General features: G+C 37.4%; 1 protein-coding gene across 1 annotated transcript in view; it reads left to right on the top strand.

Moving 5' to 3' along the window:
• The window catches only part of DCC (DCC netrin 1 receptor), a gene marked incomplete at both ends in the record, with an annotated part of 1,141,350 nt that overhangs the window by 1,013,112 nt on the left and 105,537 nt on the right, over positions 1–22,701 (top strand). Inside the window, 4 exons of the mRNA XM_080821994.1 lie at positions 5,757–5,852; positions 11,254–11,486; positions 16,462–16,600; positions 22,125–22,232. Of these exons, the coding sequence (XP_080678120.1) occupies positions 5,757–5,852; positions 11,254–11,486; positions 16,462–16,600; positions 22,125–22,232 (576 nt within the window). The remainder of the gene's footprint in view (positions 1–5,756; positions 5,853–11,253; positions 11,487–16,461; positions 16,601–22,124; positions 22,233–22,701) is intronic.

Here is a 22,701-nt window from a genome sequence, read left to right as displayed (position 1 = left end):
CAAACAAGAGGCCAATATCACAATATAAAAGGGGATCAAAGCATTATAGCCCACTGTCCACTATTAACCAATAACCGAGTGATATTTTTGTTATTACTGTTCAGGTTGATTCATTACTGCAAGCTCTGTGAGGGCATGCAATATTCCTGTTGCTGTCTTAGGAGATTCAGATGCATTTGACAAAAGCACTGTACGGAGGCCAGGAGGCCAGGGGAAGCTCAAAAGATGTTAATGAGAGGGTAGAGTATGAAGAACATAAAGGAAAGGGTTTTTTGTTTGCTTGTTTGTTTGATTTTTGTTTCTTTGTTTGTTTGTTTTTTCCATAAAAAGGGGAGGGGGAGGTAGACAAAACAATTGTGGCTTTGACCTTGGTCTTTTATTTCCTTGGTAGCTCTATGTTCCTATAGAAAAGTCAATGAACTTACCTGACCCTTAAATTACTAACCAAAAACAGGAGAAAACCAGACCAAATCATCGCCAGGACCAGGAGCTCTGAGCGATATTCTTATACCAGTTAAAACTCCATTGCAAATCTGTTTCCCTTTCCCAAGGCTAAGCCATTACCACATTTTATTTAAATTAAAGCTAGGTCTCCGCTGGGGTGTGCACAGCATAGTTGGGATCTGTGGAATTTAGCAATTTGTGCAACTCATTAATCCAATAGCTAAGAAATTCTAAAACTCCAGAGTCTTTGCTAGCCTATCCTATGCCATGGCTAGCCATCATGGGGAAGAAGCTGCTATTACTCAGGTCATCAGAGACTTGTAGGCAAGCGTCAGTATTGAAATGACATTTATCTCACAGTTACTATGGGAGAGAGATTAAGAAATTATAAATACTGCTCGGGAGCCAGAGAGCAGCTTGATGAGGCGGACGTGTTGTTAAAATTCAGATTGAAATAAAAATTCGAAGTAGTAAAATGAAAATGAACCAGCTAAGACACATTCTTTTCCTCTTAAATGAAAAATAATATGCACTCCAAAAGACAGAAAACCAATAGTGCACAAATGTTGCAGAGGCTTTCAGAGCATGTTTTCTAAGGAGGTATAAGCTGGGCAGCTGCGAGCGGTAGACAGAGGTGAAGGCATGAATTCAATGTCTCGTAGACCATGCTATCTGTGAGCTTCAGCTCTTAACTCTGAGCAGGAAGTGAAGAACCTCTGATCAAGTCAGTCTTCACTATGAATTCCAAACAGAGAAGTCAGCATGAAACAATCATATTTAATCACCTTGCATAAATGAGACCTGCTTTATTATGTTATTGCACCGTCCTTACTTCCTTAGTATAGTGTCTGATTTGTTGCCGTTGATCTTATGGTTGACATGTTGAGTAAGGAAGCCCAGACTTCATCATTTATTTTTTCATAAATATGTGTAGATTTGCATGCATTTGTGTATATAGGAATCTGAGGTTACAGATTTGTGGCTTACCTTCCATATGCTGATAGCCTAGAAGACTGCCTTCCATATGCTAATAACGTCTTGGGTTGGTGGCTCCATTCCTTAGGTGAATTACTTAGAGGAATTACTGTCTAGCATCCTCTCATACGCTGTTACTAAATCTCTCCCCCTCTCTCTCTCTCTCTTCCTATCTCTCTTCCTTTCTCTTCTTCTCTCTCCTTCAGATTTAAAAAGTAAAACCAAACCAAATCAAATAGAAGTTGAAATCCTAGCTCCCAAGCACATGAGTTTTGGAATTGCTGACCTCTCTTTCACTCCCTTGAGAAACAAATACATAGATAAATGCAAATAGATGTTTTCTGCAATTTGACCCACAGCAAGGCAATTGTATAGATCTTGACCCTAATGCAAATGTTTACATTGTAGTTGTATGGATAAATCATATGTTTGAAATCAGGTTTTGTCTCCAGAACAGTAACTATAAAGGATGTTTCCCAGTACAGAAGTATTTTGCTGACCCATCTAAGTATATTTTTGACATACATCATTTCCCTGATATTGTTTTCTACTCCCTATCATTCTTTTATCTCTAAATCCTATCCGTACCTTCAAGCGCTTGTACCAAGTCCTTATCTGCCAAGAAGTCTCAGATGACTTAGTCCCTCACTAATTTTCCAGACCTCTAAGCTCACATAGCATTCACAAGTTGTATCACACACTGTACTGCTTAATTTTATATAGTCTTTCATTGTTCATTGTTTTCTCTGCCCAGAATTATGATTGTAACCTGGCAATAGACGTCTGTCTTTTACTTATGCTCCAAGAGCATTTAACACTTGTAGACCGATTACTTTCTTATTGGTAAACTAGGTTGACAGCAAAAATTAATAAAGAAATATCCGCTCTTGTAGCAGAAGCAATTCACTTAATAGAAGCCCTTTGATGACATTAAATATAATTTTATTTTATTCCTCTGGCTGTATTGTGGCTCTCATGTCATTGTGGTTTGGAATGTCAATATCTTGAATGCTAATATTTGGGTCACATAAAATCTCGTGAAAAAAAAAGCCATCTAATCAATTTTCAAAGAACATTCACTGTCGGAGATAAATCCAGTCATTTTTAAAACTTTTTTAATCGTAAAGTAAAAGACAGATACAGAAAACTACAAGCAACAAATATATTGCTTAGTGAATTACTGTAAGTTGGACTTGAACTCTTTCTTTGCTCTATTTCCTGTGAACTGTCATTTGGATCAGACTAAGTAGGTTCCATCCATGGGGAAGACTCTAGAACGAGTGTGTTCTTTCTTTAGAAGACACATAATGCCCTCACAAAACAAACTGAGGGTTGCGGGGGTGGGGGGTGCCGCGGGGTAGGGAGAGGGTGGTTGGGTTATGGACATTGGGGAGGGTATGTGCTATGGTGAGTGCTGTGAAGTGTGTAAGCCTGACGATTCACAGACCTATACCCCTGAGGCTAATAATTAATTATACGTTAATTAAAAAAATGAAAATTTTTAAAAAAATTTAAAAAGAAGACACATAATGCCAGGGTTTCTCTATTTTATCTTAGCAATCATGAATGCTTAATACCCAGGTCCATTTGTTCATTGGGGCTGCAACATAGTAATATTTGAATTCTATCGTTGAGTTTTCGCTTGCTAGTTGGAATATTATAAGTGTACGGTTCCCCTCACATGCTGTGTGGTTACACAGTCGAAAAGTTTATTTAGGAAAAACCTAATAAATGTCTGATTTTTTACCTGGTTTCCAAGATAAGGATTTGGTTCTCTGTCAACCTCAGAAGTGACCCACTTTTATTATTTTTAAAAATGTCTTTATGAATTCATACATTCATGTTTATTTGTTGAGTCTCAACTCCTTGTAACTCTTACTCAGATTGTCTTCCTCTTTGGTCTGTGGAAGCCTCTTCGATTTGATTCCTGAATCCATTTGACGTGAGCCTATTAGTGTTTGGTTGTTTCCTTTCTATCTGGTTACATCAAGATGTTTAGGATCAATTGATAGGCGTCCTATCGCAGACCAGTTTTACAAAAAACCCTTGTTTCTCGCAATGCAAAAAAAAAAAAATTTTTTTTTTTCAAAATCCCAGTCTGGACATTAGGGGTCCTTTTTACTGACAGTGTCTCTAGGCTTCTTCAGTGGATAGAGCCTTTTGAGTTGAAACTGATTTTCTGATTAAATTCTAAGAACATAAGACTTTACATACCTCTTCTACTGTACCTCAGTATGTTTCTTTCATCTACACTAATCTTCTGGTTCTCAAGGACACAGGAGATGAAAGAATTATTATTTCTCATGATTATTCATTTGCTTTATCCCATGTTACATTAGTCTCAGAATAACAATAATAATAGTGTCACCATCCATAATAATTATTGAAACATTAATTTTTACATACACACTACCCCCAGGCTCCCTTATTTTTGACGTACAATTATAGGGTAGTTACAACAGAAGACCATGTAGCCATTACAAGACAAAATCTCACTTAGTCTTAGTTCCTAACATTCGTTTTTCACCAGTTTGCTATTGGATTATCTTCCCTGGTCATTGAGGAGCTCATTTCTCAGTGGTTAGTAGTTCTCAGGATCACGGGAGAAATGCTCCCTGGTTGCTTAAATGTTGATAACAGCTTGGCTGTTCCCATTTTATTTAAGCTAACTTTTGTTAACTATGAGATCCTTGAATCCCATTTTTTTACCTTGGGTATCTCAAATAAATTACCTCAGCTCCCTCTGGCATAAAATGTGGCTGTCCAAAAGCCAGATCATAATTTAAGTTTCCCCCTTTCAACTCCTGTATTCTTTCTATCCAGACACATAAAAGATTTTTTTTTAAACTCAGCAAAAATGTCTTGAATTACTCTGTAGTATTTGTTCTGTTCCCTTTCTTTGGTTTTCCTCCTCAAGGAAAACTATTTCTCTTCAGTTAGATCTTCCTTCTCTTCTATTTGTCACTCTCTCCCGAATTTTCTTTTACTCTCTCTTGATTTCTTTTTGTTTTGTTTATCCTTGTGCTTGTTTGTTCCTCTAGTTACTCCTTTTATTTTCTTTACTTTTTACTCTTTTTAATGTTTTAGGTTTTTTTTTTAACGTAGATAGCTTGTCTTGAGTTATACTACCTCATTTCTGAGTTTGTTTATTTTTTCTAATGCTAATTTATATTACTCTTGCATATCTAGCATTAAATTTTCTTAGTGTTCTTTACCTCATTTTGAAATAATAAATTTCAAAGGTTTGATCTACTTTCCTTGCATATTTTTTATCTCTGTTTGTCTATAGGGATGGCATTCTCTTCAGTATATTTTGTAAGACATTTAGCCTCAACAGATTTTGTTGCTCGCTTTCCTTCACATGACCTGTTTCCCTACATTCTTAGATGCTCAAATAGCTTTTCTAAATACACAGAGCTCCCTCTCCTGTTGTTTTCATTAGACCAGAGCTGAGGGCTCAGCAAACTGTAGCGTGGGGGGGTTACAGCTGGCCCAGGTCCTATTTTTGTTTGAACCTCACTGAACCAAGTATGGTTTTTACATTTTTGAAGAGTTGTAAACAAACAAACAAATGCAGGCGAGTTCATGACAGAAATAATGTGGGCTGCAGAGCTAAATATTTACGATCTGGGCCCTTTACAAGAAAATTTGGCCAACCCCTGATACACACTAAAAATTATACAGTAGCTTGCTTTCCAAGTTTTCATGACTGTTCTCTCTTCAAATTTTGTATGGACTTTCTCTTCCCTTCATTTCTGTTGCTTCCGTCTGCTCAAATTTTAAGTCTGTTCCCAGCCGTTTATCCCCTGTGTAAATTCTGTCCTGGAAAGGAGATTTTGCAGGGTAGTTTTGAGTTTTATATATACCGTCCTCAGATTGTTCTGTTGCATTTTCTAGCCTGAGCTGATAGTTATTTTAGAATTATCCTGTTTTCAAGTTTGATGCCTCTCTCTGATTTCTCCTACACAGATGCTGATAACATACAAGTCCTAAGATTGTTGGTAGTTTGTCCACATGCAGTTGTATTTCAGGGTTTGAGAGTATAACTCATGATCTACTTTTGTTATAATTGTCCAAATGCCCGTGGTTGTCTATCTAGTCACTCAGTCTCTATTTATGTGGAGATTTAGGAAGATTAAAAACTGTATTGTCACCACTGCCCCCTTCCTCCCAGAATCAAACTTATTCATTCCCAAACACCTTACTTAATAGGTCATATTAACCTATTAAGGTTATAAATAGGAAAATATTAGGTTATAAACAGGAAAATGTTTACCCTGGATATTTCAGTACACTAAATAAATCAGCATGTTTATTTTCTTTCTGTTTTTCTCCAGAGTCAAGCTCCCATTATGTAATCTCCCTAAAAGCTTTTAACAATGCTGGAGAAGGAGTTCCACTTTATGAAAGTGCTACCACCAGATCTATAACAGGTAAGCTGAAATAGTTCATTATCTTATGATGAGGTAGCCAATGTTTGAGTTGTGGTGGGGGGGAAAAATAAATAAAAATATAAAACAAAATACAATGGGAAAAAACCAAAAACACAAACAAGCAAAATGTATTTAGTCATGTTCTGAGCATTGAGTGTGTATGTGTGCATACGTATTTGTGTATATGTGTGTATATATATACACACACATAGTTCATTTTTTTCTTGGTTTACAAAATTGAGAGGAAGTCCGTCTATAAATTAATATGTGGACTTAGAGAATATAGATCTCTCCTTCTCTGCCTTATCTCAGTAGCTCATATTTTGATGGCCTAATACCACTCTTCGTTCTGTTGAGCACCTTGTCTCATATTGCGAATCAGTGAGGCAGGAACGTTTCTGTGCAAAAGCCACCCGATGCCCAAATGGCCACTTGCCTCTCTACAGAGGATCCTTCAATCTAACCTGACAAGGGAGGACCTACCTCCGGGGATTGGTTTGGACTAGAGGGGTGGACTTTTCCTGAGCCAGGCCTAGAGGTCACCCCAACAGTGCACAGAGCCTTATGACATTGAAAGGACTGGCTCCCTCCAGGGTTTTACACCTCTGGGAATTCTTATGTGAGTTGGACCATAAAGGCAGCACACGAGAGAAAAAGAGCCCAAGGAACTCAGAAAGGAATGGGTAAGAGGAGTGAGATCCAGGATATTTTATTGTTTATTGTTATATAGGTATTTATTAATTTATTTAGTTTTACAGAGACTATTTGTGACCAAGGCTGGGTTTACTCAAAAATAGAATAAATACCACCCCTGGGGTGCTGTTCAGAGTCACTGGAAAGTCACACAACCATCCCCAATAGCCTTATGTCTGAAGTCTGAAAGCAAAACCCAGGAGGTCGATCTTTTTAATGAATTCTTTGATCCTGCCCCCTTTCAAAACCCACAAGCCTCAGAGCTCATTTAACTCATCAGTTACTTTCACCTTAATGAGAATAAAGGATCTGAGAGCAGAATTTCATAGAGAACATGGAAAACTACTTGGTGTCTGAGTATGAAGTCCTGACAAGGAGGAATAAATCAGCATAGAATAAATAGTGGGATCCATGACTTCTGCTACCACTTAAATTTATGTAAACTTGGTACAGTTTATTTTACAAACCCACAAACTCCATTCGTAGACTATCTTAAGAAGACACAGTTGTAAAGTGAATTCCCAGTTGTCCCATGATGGTTTCCAAATATACCATCACTTGGTTGATTTCAGCCAGATTTTCTTTGTGAGGCAAAGTTGATCCAGAGTTTACTTGAATCTTTGTTTGCTGTTTTCAAGGTCTACAATCTGCCTAAAGTGGTATGCAAAATTCTGGGTATGTGTCAATGTATTCATTTATCTGTGGAGATAGTATGGCTCCCTCATTGTGTTATCAAAAGGACCCATGTCTCTCCAAAAGGGCAAAAAGAAGTATTCCCTGAGAGAATGTCTACTATCAAACATATTATCTCTAAATAAATGAGGCATATGGAAGTCCAGAATAGGAAATCATGAGGTAACATGATGGAGGGCGTCTAGAATTTTCACTTCCCCTTATTCTCTTGTTCCATCAATAGCAGAGTTCTTTGGGAGATAGCAGGCCACTTTAGCTGTATTTGTTCTTTCCATAATTTGTATCTAGTAAGCCATCTCTTTCCTGTCTGTGGTAAAAGATGTTGAGGACTTGCTCATCAGTGTGTCCTTGAGATTGTGATCAGGCCACACAAATTATACTATGGCTAGTCTTTTCAAACACTACTTTCTTACCAAAACTAAAGCCCACAAAGAAGGGATACTCAGGTGATTAAAAAAAAAAATCAATTTTGAGCAAAAAGCAGTGGTAGTAAAAGTAGAGTTTACATGAACCAAAGATAAGCTGCTCACAAAGAACCATTTGGGACGTTAACTTCTGCCTTCACATTTGTTGTCATTCTTTAATTCTTGGCATATGGCCTTCCCAGAGTGGTTTCTAAAACACCAGTGATCCATAAGACTATTTTTCCCTGCTAGGACTCTAATCCTAACGGGTCTGGGGGAATGAATGGATACCAAAAGTTGGAAATCATGTGAGGCATTTTCTTACTGAAGTCAAGTCACCAGGGCAAGGTTGAAGAGGAGTGAATAAAGCCAGTCCTTTCTAAAGGGAAGGCATACACTTTCCCTGGATGTGGCAGACTTAGTTTATTGTTTCCACATATCATAGAGAACAAAGGACAAATAAATAGAATCAAAGGTTAAGGTTCTGGGAGAAATTCTATCAGTAAATGTGTCATAGTGCCACAGAGAAGACATTCTCTGTCTCTGAGTTCTGCAAGTATTCCCATGAGCAGACTTAGAAGAGGCCAGCATCAAGTAAATAAAAAATCGTAGGCAATAAGTGCGTCAGGCTGGAGTAAGTATCAGGCCATGATGATTTCCGCTAACGCCTGCTCTTCGGTGGGTCTCATCTCTGGAGCCTCATCCCATCCTGAGCATATTAGTATGAGAGCGGAGGAAAGTTTCACCGGGTCAAATGAGCATGTCAAGAGTTTTATTCCTGCAGTAGAGCTTTTCAGTTCTTATTGTTGCAAGAACAAGACATTTTGAGCCTGGAGAAGACAGGGGAATAAGGAGGTGTGTTGCTTGATTTTGCTTATTCTCAACTGTTTTATCACTGTCTGAATGAAGTATAATCCAGATGTAAAATTATGTTATTATTTTTAAAAGCTGGTTTTGAACGTTAGTATGTGAACTGAAAATTCATGAACTCTTACCAAAATACTTATTAGGAACTGAATGGGCTTCTCTTTTTAGCAAAAGTTTTGAGACTATGGGTTTTTTTTTTTTTCAATTTTTAATTTATTTAGTTTTTACTCTTGGCTATAACCACTGCAAATCAACAATATGTAAGGCACCTAAAAATTGCAAAAAAGTTATTTAGCAACAAAAAATGTGTTTTTTTCAAAAAATGTTTTTCTTAACAAAAAAAATGCTTTTAATTTAACTACTCAGTTTCTGTGCTGAGAGAAATGTAATTAGCAGTGTCTGTGGCATACACATATTTAGAATAGTGCTTGCTATCCACTAGAACATTCTGCTTTGTTGGAAAAGCTCTATATCTATACTATCCAAGATGATAGATGGCATTTATGGCCATAGGATACTTAAAATTGGCTAGTGCAACAGAAGAAATGATTTTTAAATTGTATTTAATTTTAATAATTTAAATGTAAACTATCCATGTGATTAATGTCTCTTGTATTAGACAGTACAGATCTAAAGGAGATGGCAAGTAGAATGACAACCCATGCCTGAAAACAAATTCACTAAAAAAAGTCAAGAAAAGCTTGGCCAGAGATAGAAATTCTTAAGTTATGTAAGTCCATAGATAACTACCAACAAACATTATTTGAAATTTGAGGGATGCATTCTGGAAGCTGAGACTCCAAGAAACTCCACAAGTCATGAAAAATAGACTATTGTAAAATCCAGAAACAGCCAGATTGAGTGTTAGTATTTCTCCAAGTAGAATCACTTTTCAAAACCTTATATGTGACACCTGTGGCATATGATTAAATTCATATAGGTTTAAAAACCAGGTTAAGCAAAGAAACAGCAAATATGGCATAACACATTATGTAGGTTGGTCAAGAAAGAAGTCTGTGATTCAGAATAGTCTTCCTGTATGTATAACATTCTTCTTGGAAAGTCGGTTAAGAGTAGAAACAAGGGAGGCAGCACCTGCTTCAGTCTGGCCAAAACACCTGCCACCGAGGCACCAACCTGGTGACTAATTGGGATCCTCCTGGAGGCTCTTCAGCTCCCCCTTCATCATTTCATAAATCCATTTGGGTTTAAAGGAGCCCTTAATAAAAAGACACATCAAAGGAAATACAGAAAGCCTGGGCTCTGTCATTAAATTTTAAACACACATTTTTCTTTCTCTCTCTTTCTCTCTCTTTTTTTTTTTTTTTTCCCTTTCCTTTTGTTCTGTTTTTGTTTTCAGGTTTTATATTTTGCTCCAAAGACCACAGCCCAGTAAACTACTAAATAATTCATTGGAAAACACAGTAATAAGTAGGGGATAGGCATTTGAAATACAGTGGACAAAGTGAAGTAATCATCAAAAACCAGCCAGCAGCTGCTGTGCTTGGAACAAGGCTATTTAAATATATAAACGCTTTATGTACACTCCTTCAGAAACTCTACATTTTAGCAGGTCAGCTCCCCAAATGTCATCATATGCCCAGCTTGGGGGCTTTTTTTTCTTTGTTAGTAAGAATATATATTACATGATTTAAAGGTAAAATTTCAAAAACTGAAAAGTCTTAGTTACAAAGGACTCAAAACTGGACTCTTGTTATGGCCACAAGATAAACTCTTGTGATTGTGATATCCACAGCATAAAAACGAGTACAAATTTTTTCTAGAGAATTTTCTAAAAGCAAGTTTAGATTATGTTATCACACAGGTTCTGATTATGTTAATCAGGATCAAAGCCCGTGTGTACCTCACACAGTTCATTCTGTCTCCCTAGTCGATAACATAAAGTCTTCCCATGGAACTTGACATTTTGGAACAAGTAATACAGAATATAGGTATGCCTTAAGAGCCTTAGTGAATTACTCTGTGAGAAAGTGGATAAAACAGCTACTTACATACTTTCTTTAAGGATTTCAGTCTTTGAAAACCTGCCACCCCAAGTGCTAGGAGAAACCTACTTACCTAACATATCATTGGACCACACAGACCATGGACTTGGTCAGGCTGGCTTTACATAATCATAGCCATAGACGGATTGCTGTAGACCACAGAGCCCTTTGGGCTTTTTTATTTATTTCTTGCCTAAACAATATTATGCAGATATAGTCTAAGCGTTAATGAAAGCACTAGAGAAACAAATCAAGATAGAAAAGGAGAAAAATAAACAAAAAAAAAAAAAAACAGATACTGGATAGACATTTATTTCCTTACCAGGAGGAAATACACCAGACGCTCCCTTTGATCTTGTTATTTTAAGCTATCTGTATAGTTATAAAACCAACAAGTTCTATACTAGACCTTTTAGGGAACAATGTGCAACATTCTAAGAAGAAATGGACTTTTAGGATATATAGTTAGAAGTGATCACCAAAAGTGGAGTTGATAAAACCACTGTAGGGAAATGAGTGAATTACAAAAAATAGTTATTTTTGTAATAAAGCAATACTGTTTCTAATGAGTTTTCCGATTGAATTAATTGTGTTTTTTTCTGTTCTTCTCATGTTCCCTTTCATCATTATTGCCATGCATTTAACTCATCGTGACGTGTTACCACTGATATTTATTTTTTTAACTCTTTTATTTATGCATTTATTTGTTTGTTTCATTTGGCGGGTTTTTAAACCCAGATCCCACTGACCCAGTTGATTATTATCCTTTGCTTGATGATTTCCCCACCTCGGTCCCAGATGTCTCCACCCCCATGCTCCCACCAGTAGGTGTACAGGCTGTGGCTCTTACCTACGATGCCGTGAGGGTCAGCTGGGCAGACAACTCTGTCCCTAAGAACCAAAAAACATCTGAAGTGCGACTTTACACTGTCCGGTGGAGGACCAGCTTTTCTGCGAATGCGAAATACAAGGTGAAGTTCTAACTGATAGTGTAAAATTTAAAATGAATTGTCATTTGCTTAATACCTTGTTTTAAATGCTTCCTGGACGGTTGTGAGTCATTTTGCTGTGGTGGCACCAGATGGGAAACAAAGCATTTTAATAACTCAATATCTAAAATTAGAATGGGAATAATTGTATCTTAGGAAGCAATTCTGAGGCAAGGTAGAACAACCTCAAGAAATGTCGAATGTTATTCAAATGCCAGCAGATGCTGCGTTTGTATAAATGATTTGATTCTGGACAAGGGAATGCCATTTTCCTTAGAAAATAGCAGAGCTCCACATTCATTTTCGGGGTAGATGTTGGTGTCTTTCCTTTTATTTGGAATCTAGACGGGACACAAAAGGCAACCCTATTAATGTTACAGAGACCCATTTTATAGTGCATATGCCTGGGAACACGACTGGAAGACTTTGTTATAAAGTCCTTAGAAAGCACTCAAAGCCATTAGCATCTACTTCCTCAGTTAGCCTTGAAACACACTCATGTGGTAAAGAAAACCACAGTGCACACTCCCCTTTAACTATTATGCATTAGACCAACCCCTTTCACTGAGTCATCCTACAACCCTGCTAAGAGCTCAGTAGAAACAGATACTAGAAGCATTGTCTTTACTTCTTTTAAGTCTCTGTCAACCAGCCTTAGCAACTCCAGCAAATAGTTGTATACAGGGACAATTTTCTTACCTCCTAAGCCTGCCACAATGTTAGTATATGCAAACAATACACAAAATGTGGTCTAAATGAGAAAATTAACAAGTGCCTGTCAAGTACCTACTATGTCCCTAGAACTGTGCTAGATTCTAGAGGCAGTTGCACACAGTTTAGTTGTTGCTACTTAACATATTATTTATAATTTTGGAATGAGTAAGACACTTAGTTCCACTGATACACTTCAAAGCATCTGTAAGTTATTCAAGTGAGATAACATCTGAAGACACATTTAAAACATAAACCTTCACAGGACGATGATCTGGGATGAAAAAGATAGTTTTAAAAATAGGATCATACGTGTTGCCCAGTAACCAAGGAACCAGTAGTTCAATCCTGGCACTCCAGCTCCTTCGGATGCCCCTTATCTGAGAAGACATGATCGCTTCTCTTTACCAGTCCACCGGGGCAGCTCTCGGAGAAAATTTGAATCTCCTGATATTTCATGCAGTGTTCTTTCCACTAAGCTGCCATCTTGCTTAATTTAGCTTCGAGCCAGTGGTGATTTCAGGGATGACAATTTCCTTTGGGAGTGTCTGACTCTAAAGACCACAGAGAGAAAGCAAAATCCCACCAATAGTATTGGAAATCTGCCTCTTTCTTCCTGTAGGCACGCTGCATCTGCTTTTAGTCTCTTTCAACTTTTAAGTGTTGTAAAATTCACATTTCATCATAAATCAGTTTTTCGTTGAAACCATTTTAAAAAGCTTTCTTTGGTGCTGTCACCCTGCTAGGTCAGGTATTTGGAAAAACTCTCCAGGCAAGTCCAAATAGTATCATTGATATAACATATGTTTTAAGTACCCTATCCATCTCCTTGCCGTATTAGATTTAGGGCTCAGCAGAACAATAAATAAAGATAACATTATCAGATAAGACAACCAATGGAACATATGAGGACATTTTTAAAAAGTCTCTCTTTATATACAGATTGTCCAATTCTAAGTTTACTTTTAAAAGACTACTCTAAAAATTTTATGCTCATAATTGCTCTGCTCTGTCAATACATTCATTTCACAGAATGGCCATGAGTACTTTGCCAGTATGTGAAATGTTCTGAAGGACAATGATTGTTCTCTGCAGAATGGCTTAAGTTCCAGAATTTCTTGAGGCAAATGATTTCGGTTGAATAGTTAATACAGCACACATGGAATTATTGAGTCTCACAAAGAATGCCTGTAAAGAAGACTCAACCCAATAACTATTCCTTGTAACCAGAGGCTGATTTCTCTCATGGATTGAAGTTTGGGAATAGAAAAAACAAACAAAACAAACAAACAGAAACAGAGCACCTAGGTGGCTCAGTGGGTTAAAGCCTCTGCCTTCAGCTCAGGTCATGATCCCAGGGTCCTGGGATCGAGCCCCGCATCCGGCTCTCTGCTCATCAGGGAGCCTGCTTTCTCCTCTCTCTCTGCCTGCCTCTCTGCCTACTTGTGATCTCTGTCTGTCAAATAAATAAATAAAACCTTTAAAAACAAACAAACAAACAATCAAAAAACAAGCTTTTAAACATTCCTCTTCCCACCATCTTCCCTGACCTAAGGCTTTCAGTTACTAACATTCTGTCCCCCTTCGTAAACACCCACACTCTACATCCTTACCCTGAGAAGAAGAGTTTTAGAGAAAAGGGTGGGGTAAGTTAGCAAGGATAAATACAGACCATATCTAGCCCACTAAAAAGTAATACAAATAAGCTTACATTTTTCAAATAGCGTTAATAGAATGCTTTGGTTTTACATTGTGAACTTCTCAAACGACTTTCATATCTATTATTTCATCTCACTCCCAAGCACAGTTTTATAAGGTAGGAAGAATATATATATAAGATGGGGGGGAAATAAACACATGAAGTCTAATGACCTGGGTGCAAGAGTCGGGTTTGCTATGTCCTGTCATTGAACTTGCTCACTTCCATTTTTCTCATCTATATGATTGGAATACCCACACCTGCTGTAAAAAGAGTAATAGTCTCCATAGTTAAACATGTATGTAGATTCCTTTTTGAAGACATCATTAGGTTGTATAACTTGGAAAAGATTTCCCATGAAACTTCAGCTAGAGCTCAGGTGACTTAATGTCATTATCCAAGGCTATCCCCACAAGAATACTTCATTTAATCCCAAATCAAGTCATATTCCAGACATTTATATCTAAAACTCTGTCTTGATCTTCCTTATCAGAAGGGGGAATTTTCTGTAATTTACTTTCTTTTGAAATGATTAATCACATGATGTTTTATATAAATTTCTATTCAAAATATATTCACTGAGTATTGACTAGTGCTTACCAGATATAACATAGCTATTACAGAAGATACAAAGTTGTGCAAGACTCAGTCATGCCCTCAAGATATTTTCAATTCAAAAGGGAACTTAACACATGCCTAAAGTTATATATCACATTAGACAATGCATGAAATATTATAGGTAACATTTATTTAATACATTCCCTGGACCAGATACTATGTTTTACTTTACAGACACTTTAAATAATGCTGGAAGGTTAGTGCTATGGTTATCTCCATTTTATGGATGAGTAAGTTGAGGCTCAGAGGGGTAGTACCTGTTGCATAGTATGCTCTCAAAAGTAACTGGCCATGATTTTCCAAAGTGCTGCTAGGCTAATGATTTATTCTGAACAATAACCTTCCATGAGGTTCCTGAGAAAACCCAGTGAATTCATGGTATTTACAGAATGCAAGTATGTCATTCTAAAACACAAACAAGGACAGTGTTGCTTAGTAGCCTCCCAAATGCCAGTGATGTTTATGCTCAAAGAGACTAGTTTCATAAAAGTATGATCTTCTCTTCCTAGCTGAAATAATACTCATTGTCCCGTGTCTCCCCTTATTTCCATTTCTAAGACTTAGAGGTGTTCACAGTAGTGAAGGAAGACAGGTTTGGAAATTATATTTCATCCTGTCAGATACTAGGTGCCCATGTTGTGTTTTATTTGATGAAATTCTATTTTCCTGAGTCTACAGAGTATTTTTACATTTACTTAGGGTCCACATTTTTACAGTTATTTTAAAGAAGAGCTTCTGATAGATGTTTATGAGGTCATCACTTTAATAGGGTGGATGGGCACATCATCAAAATGTTATTAGTACAGTTAAATATTTATTTGGTTTTGTAATAAAGTGCAGGATTTTCATAGCTATAATCTAAGGATTCATTGTAGAATAAAGAAGATACACCACACTACAGTAGTATAGGAGGAGATAGGTGTGACATAGATAGGGAAAAAGATCTCTCCTTGATTTTCTAAACAGAGATATTTAAAAATGTAATAAATATAAAAGTGAAGGTAAATATTGAACTTTGGAAAAGAATCAAGATCTAAATACCAAGCATAAATTGATACTTATAAGAGGCATAAATAGGCAAAATTTGCCTGATCTTATGGAAAATATTCATTAACCTGGAAGATTAACCTGTTCTTATTTTCTTCATTACCATTTTGATCTCTTGAGTAAGCAATAGAAATAGATACTTTGTTTTCTAGTAAGATATCTTTAACCTGCTGTTCAAAAGACAAAGAATGAATTCAAAAGACAAATAATATTAACACAATTATAATATTTTAATACATATCCAATTTGCTGTTCCCTCCCTAATCAATTGCTCCAGTGACCATACTTAAATGTGTGTTTCATGTAAACTTTGCATAAAAAGAAGACCACACAATTCAACATTTCTTTTGTTTATTTTCTTTATAGTAGCCCAACAGATTCTGGAATCACTAAAAGTTTGTTGTATAAAGAATATTTTTAAAAATCATAAGTAGCAGATCTCGAAAAATTACTTTTATTACTAGTGAAAAATAATCATGATGATCTATTTAAAATATATAAACTAAAACTTCTGGAAAAAAGATTTTGCTTATTACAAACAAATGAAAGTTAAAGTCAGTGGAGATTAGCTTAAAAATGGAATTGACAGAAGTAAGCAGAATTGGTCCTGACACAGTGGTTATTGCCCTACTTGGGAAAATTGATCAGCTAGCGGCCCCTCTGAACAATGTCGCACCTGATTTGATCCATCGTGTTTTGGATCTACAACTAGCCAGTGTAAACTAGCTGACAGAAAGGAAGTAGAGCGAGTACTGTGTCCTAGGTCTTACGCTATTTGGAAATAGACTCCTTGTTTGTTATTCGGTTGTCTCTTCACATGCTTTGACTAAGCAAGTTGATAGAGTTCATCTTTTTCTCTTTGTTTATTCCCCATTGGTACAGTCAGAAGACACAACATCTCTGAGTTACACAGCAACGGGCCTCAAACCCAACACGATGTATGAGTTCTCAGTCATGGTAACAAAAAACAGAAGGTCAAGCACATGGAGCATGACTGCCCATGCCACCACGTATGAAGCAGGTACGTGAAGGGAGCTTTGTTTCCAAATTTCTGCTTTTGATGGTGTTTCCCAGGTTTTGTGGAAGTTGGAACATTCATGGGCTATGATGTCTAAGTTTCACCTTATCCAGCAGTAAATATTTTATGTTTTGTGGTTCAAAGCACTTTTATATCTAGTATTATCCTCCCCACTCTAGAAAAGAAGAAAATGAGTCCCCAGTGGTTTGAGTACTGGTTTTAATCTGGACATTAACTTGGGAGTTCTGAATATAAGTCCTTTCTCCGATACCTTCAAGTAAAGGCCAAAATCCATGCACTGAACTCTGTCCAAAACATTTGAGGCTTTGACTAGCAGTCATGGTGGGTATTTACTTTTTTTGGAAAGAAATTAGATACAATGCATTACAACCATAACCGCATTGATGTTTGCCATAAATAACCTCAGCTGGGTATGGAAAGAAGTTTCTGGGTGGTTATGTTCACTCCTTAGAAATAAGACAACGCATGGAAAAACCTTCATGCAATACGAAATAGTTCAAATCACAGGAAAATGTAATTCACTCTAAATTTTACCAGTCACATTTACTATGGATCATCGAGGTTAAATTTATAACCTTAACAGACACGCAGTGCACTTGGCTTTTACAGTTCACAGAAATCCCAACATCTGAAGAATATAGGGTTTAACCTAGTGTTTGATTGGTTTCATGGTAGTCTGTTTAGGGGTAAACTACATCACACATTTCCAAATGTAAAAAAATATATACCAATAAAACTCTCTGGGTAAGTTTAATTTCTTTTTCCATTAGAATTTGTCCCATGGTATTGCAGTGCGTTTCTTCCAAGCTACTACCTTAACTCAGAGTTTACTGTTAATATTTTTTATCTTTTTGTGGATACTTCTTTCTATAAGAAGTTTTCTAGTTTGTCTGATTTAATTTCAACATCCCTCTTTTTTTATCTCCTATTTTACATGTTTACATATATTAACTCTTTCTCTTAGAATTCTGCCCTGAATGCCAGATACTCACAGCTTCTTAGGACAAATAAGACATGCTGAATGGGTTATGCTCTATGGAGAGAATAAGGGTCCTGGTCTTCCTTTTTACTTAAAAGGAGATGAAAGGAGTTAAACATAAACCAGTAAGACATTGGGTCTTCCCCGAGTAAAAGAGAAGGAGCAGTCATTTCCTCTTAAAGCAAGCAAATTCATTCATTTTTCCCCTTCATTAACATGAAGTGTGCCCTAACACCTGGCTTGATAAATATATCCTATTCATTTCTCATCAACTGCGTAGCCTTGTAGGGACACCAACGGTGAGACCCATTGCTGACAATAAGATATTAACTGCTAGAGAGTGGGTAGTAGGAAGGTGATTGTCGAAACAGATAATGATCTGGACAAAAGTGTGAATAGCATGTGGATGAGATCCCGGGTGATGATGAGAAGCAAGAAGTAATTCACAAGTGTCTGCAGACTTTATAGCTGTTAGAAGGAAAGGAAGTGAATGAAATAATTCTAGGTTTGCTTCTAATTCTGCAGTAACATAAAGACTGTATGGGACTGCATAGTTATGCATTTGTGCTGAAAAGGCTTGTGATAAAGGTAAGAGTGGTTGACAAATCTTTGAAATAAAACATTTCATTCTGTCCAGGTGATAAATCCTTAATTTTATTCCAGTTAATTAAAATAGAAAAAACTTGAAGAATGCCTGACACCATACAGAGAAAAAAAGAAAAGAAAAAAAAAGGCAAAAATCCTAAGTCACGTAAGAAATACAACCACAGAGTTTTGGCCAAGTTGGAATCTGAACAAACAGATCCAAGGATAAATTCTGTCTGGAGAAATTAAGGGAGGTTTCACGGAAGAAAGAAGAATTGAGCTATGGCCTGGGTGGCTCATCAGGGACCCGTTCCAGGGACTTCAAAGGAAAGCAGCCTGTACAAAAGCACACAAGCCAGGATCAGAAAGATGTCTCCGAGAGACACTTATGAATGGTTCAGAGGGAGTGGAGTGCAGTGGTCATCAGACAACAAAGGGAAATGAGGTTATAAAAAAGTGTAGTAAATACCAGGGCCTGATATTTATTATTTGTTATTTATTTACATTGTTTAAAGACTATTTTATTTATTGATTAAAAGATTTTATTTATTTGTTTGACGCAGAGAGAGAGAGAGCGAGTGAGACAGAGAGCACAAGCAAGGGGAGCAGCAGGCAAGCAGGCAGAGGGAGAGAGAGAAGTAGGTTCCCGGCAGAGCAAGGAGCCCAATGCGGGACTCGATCCCAGGCTCCCGGGATCGTGACCTGAGCCAAAGGCAGCCGCTTAACCGACTGAGCCACCCAGGTGCCCCAAGTCTTTATTTATTTGAGAGAGAGAAAGAGAGAACAAGCGAGAGAGAGCGAGCAAGCAAGAAAGAGCAGGAGCAGTGGGGGATGGGCAGAGGGAGAGGGAGAAGCAAAATCCCTGCTGAGCAGCCCTACTTGGGGCTCCATCCCAGGACCCTGAGATCATGACCTGAGCCAAAGGCAGACAGTTAACTGAGCCACACTGGCACCCCAAATATATATATGTATATACATCTGTATTTGAGAGAGGGGGACAGTGCAAGAGAGAGATGACAGGGGGGAGGGGCAGCAGGAGAGAGAGAGAGAGAGAAACTCAAGCAGTTCCCTGCTGAGCATAGAACCCAACTAGGGGCTCGATCCCACAACCCCGAGATCATGAACTGAACCAAAACCAAGAGTCAGATGCTTAACCAACTGCACCACTAGGTGCCCCTCTTATTATGTGTCATTTATTTACATTTACTCCAAAGAAGATTGGTAGTCAGTGAAGAATTTCTGAAAGGTCACCTCCAGGCAGGACCTGTGAGATTGGAGAGGAACAGACCAGAGCCATTCTGCCTGACTCAGTAGGCAACCCTGAGGTTGTTAAGGCCTCATTCCTCTCCAAAGAGTGTGCAGTTTATACGATAATTCTAAACATTTGAGTTATTGATTCTAATACCAGAATCTCTGTTCACCAACATTCACAGAGCTTGACAAAAAAGAAAAACGTGCACACCACCTAAAATAGATCAGTTGTTAGATTGTTTTGGTTTTTTTTTAAATAACCACCTGTTCAGTGTATTATTTTGCTAGGTGAAGTTGAAGTCATTTTATCTTTTTTGAATATCATAACAGATTCAGTGAAGCAATCTATTCATCACCATTTGACTATTTTCTAAATAAGCATCATTTTGAATTTTAAACCAATTAAAAGAAAACAGAATATTCTGACTAGTTAGAAAGACAGAGTATCTTTTAATTACTTCCATAATAGGACAATTCCTTATTATGCTTGGTATAATACTCTAAGTCAATTTGTGACCATATTTTACCTTCCTGTTGGCTTAGGAAACATCCTGAATGAACCCTTTATGAGAATAACCCTTCTCAAGGTAGTATTGCCTCTTTGGCATTTTGCTATAACAAATCTTCTTTGCCTGCAAGAATGTCTTTGTTCTTGTTTCATTAAAACCATATACATGGGGCGCCTGGGTGGCTTCGTGGGTTAAGCCTCTGCCTTTGGCTCAGGTCATGATCTCAGGGTCCTGGGATAGAGTCCGGCATCAGGGTCCCTACTCAGCAGAGAGCCTGATAACTGCCCCCCGAACCCCCACCTTTCTCTCTGCCTACTTGTGATCTCTGTCTGTCAAATAAATAAATAAAATATTTTAAAAATATATACATATGCAGTTTCTTTACTCAGGATTCAACTACACTAGACCTATGTATGCTCCTTCTGCTTCCTTTCTTTTTTTTTTTTTTTCCTTAATTTAAATATATTAAGTACCTTGTCAGGATATTATGATTAGGTGATTATGATTGATTAATGTGGAACACTAGTGGCTTTGAGAATCAGGGCATTAAAAATAAAATGTTATGATCAATGGAAATGTTTGGTGTCTCCTCCATTTGAAGTTATATGCAGGAAGAGAAACAGAAATAGGGGTGCTCAGATTCTGCATGATAGGGTCAACATAAGGGCCAAAGAGAATGGGAAGAGTGAAGAGTTCAGAATTAGACCAAGTTGTACCTATCTTGCAATACACGAGTATTCTCATGCAGAGATCTGGAAATTCCTCCAGATCCCAACTATAGATCTTAGACCTGTTCTGAAATTTCCCATGTCAAACTAGGGGTAAGGAAAAGAGACTGTCAGTAATTGACCTGGAGTATTACGCTTTGCCTAGAAGGAAAACTCACTGCATTTCAAAGCATAGACAACAAGAAAACACATCTAAAGGAGCCTGAAAGATACTGGACTGGTTTGGCCAGTTTACTGGCGCCTTTAAAATATATTTAAAATTTTGTTGAGCACAATGTAGGAGGAAAAATAATTTCTCTTTATTCTTTTAGGTCCTTGGCTGAGACTCCACTATAATAAAAGATAGATTAATAGCAGAAAAACAAACAGGAATTTAATAATATGTGTATCTCCTATATACATAGAGGATTCCCAGGAACAGAGTAACTCCCTGAAATGGCCCAAGCCATCACCTTAAATACAATCTCCAGCTAAAAACAGAACACATTGGGGTTTGGGGAGCCAGTTATGGGAGGTTTTCAGGCAAATCACAATAAACAAGGGTGTTGTTATTATGCAGATTTAAGTTCCAACCTTCTCCCTAATAAAAGTTTCTAGAGATTTTATCATCCCCCTCTTCCTGGTACAGAGACGGAGACACTCATAAATACAAATTTCTCTTGTAAAAGGGTAACATCTACTAAGTTTTCAGAGCTTTTCCTATGTATACTATTTCTTAAAAATAATCAGCCCAAAATAACTCTTATGCCAAAGAGGCATATTTTGGAGGGATAAATTCTGGTCCCTTTCAACAACATGTGGGAAAAGTAACTCTAAGCCCCACCATCCCCCCATGGTCTCATGCCTTCTTTTCAATGCCAGGCTGATACTAAGACCTTCACAGATTCCATACATTCTCTATTTTCAAATATTCCTTTGTCTTCTTGCTAAGAGATACCTAGAATGTTTACCTAAGCAAGATGTCTTAACCTACATTTAAATTCATTCTTTTTTTATCCTTCTTCTTGCTTTTAAGAAAATATAGAATTAGGTGACATTTTTGTTTTAAAATCCTATAGTTGTAGCAAGACTGTGTCTCTTGGAGACATGTAGCCATCAATCTCACTAAGTATGTGTACATTTCTTTGTTCTTATAATGATTCTTACATGGTTAGTGTGATCCTCGCTTGGAAATACCCATTATACTTTTCTCCCCTGCATTCATACATATTCTGTTCTCCTCTCTCTATTTACACCTTTGGAAGTCACTCAACTTTCATGGAAAAACAGTCATTTCTATATATTTGTTTGGTTGCTTGTTTAATTAAAATACTTGAAATAAATCGTGAATGGTGAGATCAGCATGATACACTGCATGATGGATTCTGAATGTCGACATCATGATTAGAAGTCCCATAAATGTCTGCTTTCTTTCACATCCAATGACAAGGCCTTGTCTCTGTTTCATCTCGCAGCCCCGACCTCTGCTCCCAAGGATTTGACAGTCATTACTCGAGAAGGGAAGCCTCGCACTGTCATCGTGAGTTGGCAGCCTCCCTTGGAAGCCAATGGGAAAATTACTGGTAAGCATCTCTGCTTTTTCTCCAGCATTGCTCTGCTTGGCCCGCAATTGCTTACCTCATGTGTACGGCTCACGTCTTTTGTGTATTAGTTTTCTGTCCCAGCATCTCAGTGAACTTCCCGACCCTTTGTGGTTGTCTCTTCTTGCCTCCCCGATAACCGTGGAACTTCTTCAAATGGTGCCTACAAATACACACGCATACTCATTTTGTTTGAGTTGGTTCCCGAATGATGTATATTTCAGTTAGTTTAGACCTTTTGTTTTTCATCTTGTGGAGCATTAGGACAACCTTCTAATGAAATGTCTCTGAGCATAAGTGACTAAAAGGAAGCCGGTTGTTTGGCAATTATAAAATACAAAAGACACCTAATGACCGTGTATTTTTGAATGGCACAGACATAGGACGTTTGTCTAAGGGTTTTTAGTTTCTCACTTAGCTTTTAGCTTCTTACTTAAATCATAAGGTTCGT

The sequence above is a fragment of the Martes martes genome (genome assembly GCF_963455335.1).
Source record: "Martes martes genome assembly, chromosome: 13".
In the NCBI taxonomy this organism is placed as follows: domain Eukaryota; kingdom Metazoa; phylum Chordata; class Mammalia; order Carnivora; family Mustelidae; genus Martes; species Martes martes.
The sequence above is the reverse complement of the archived record's forward strand: the minus strand, read 5'-3'. Positions and strand labels throughout refer to the sequence as shown.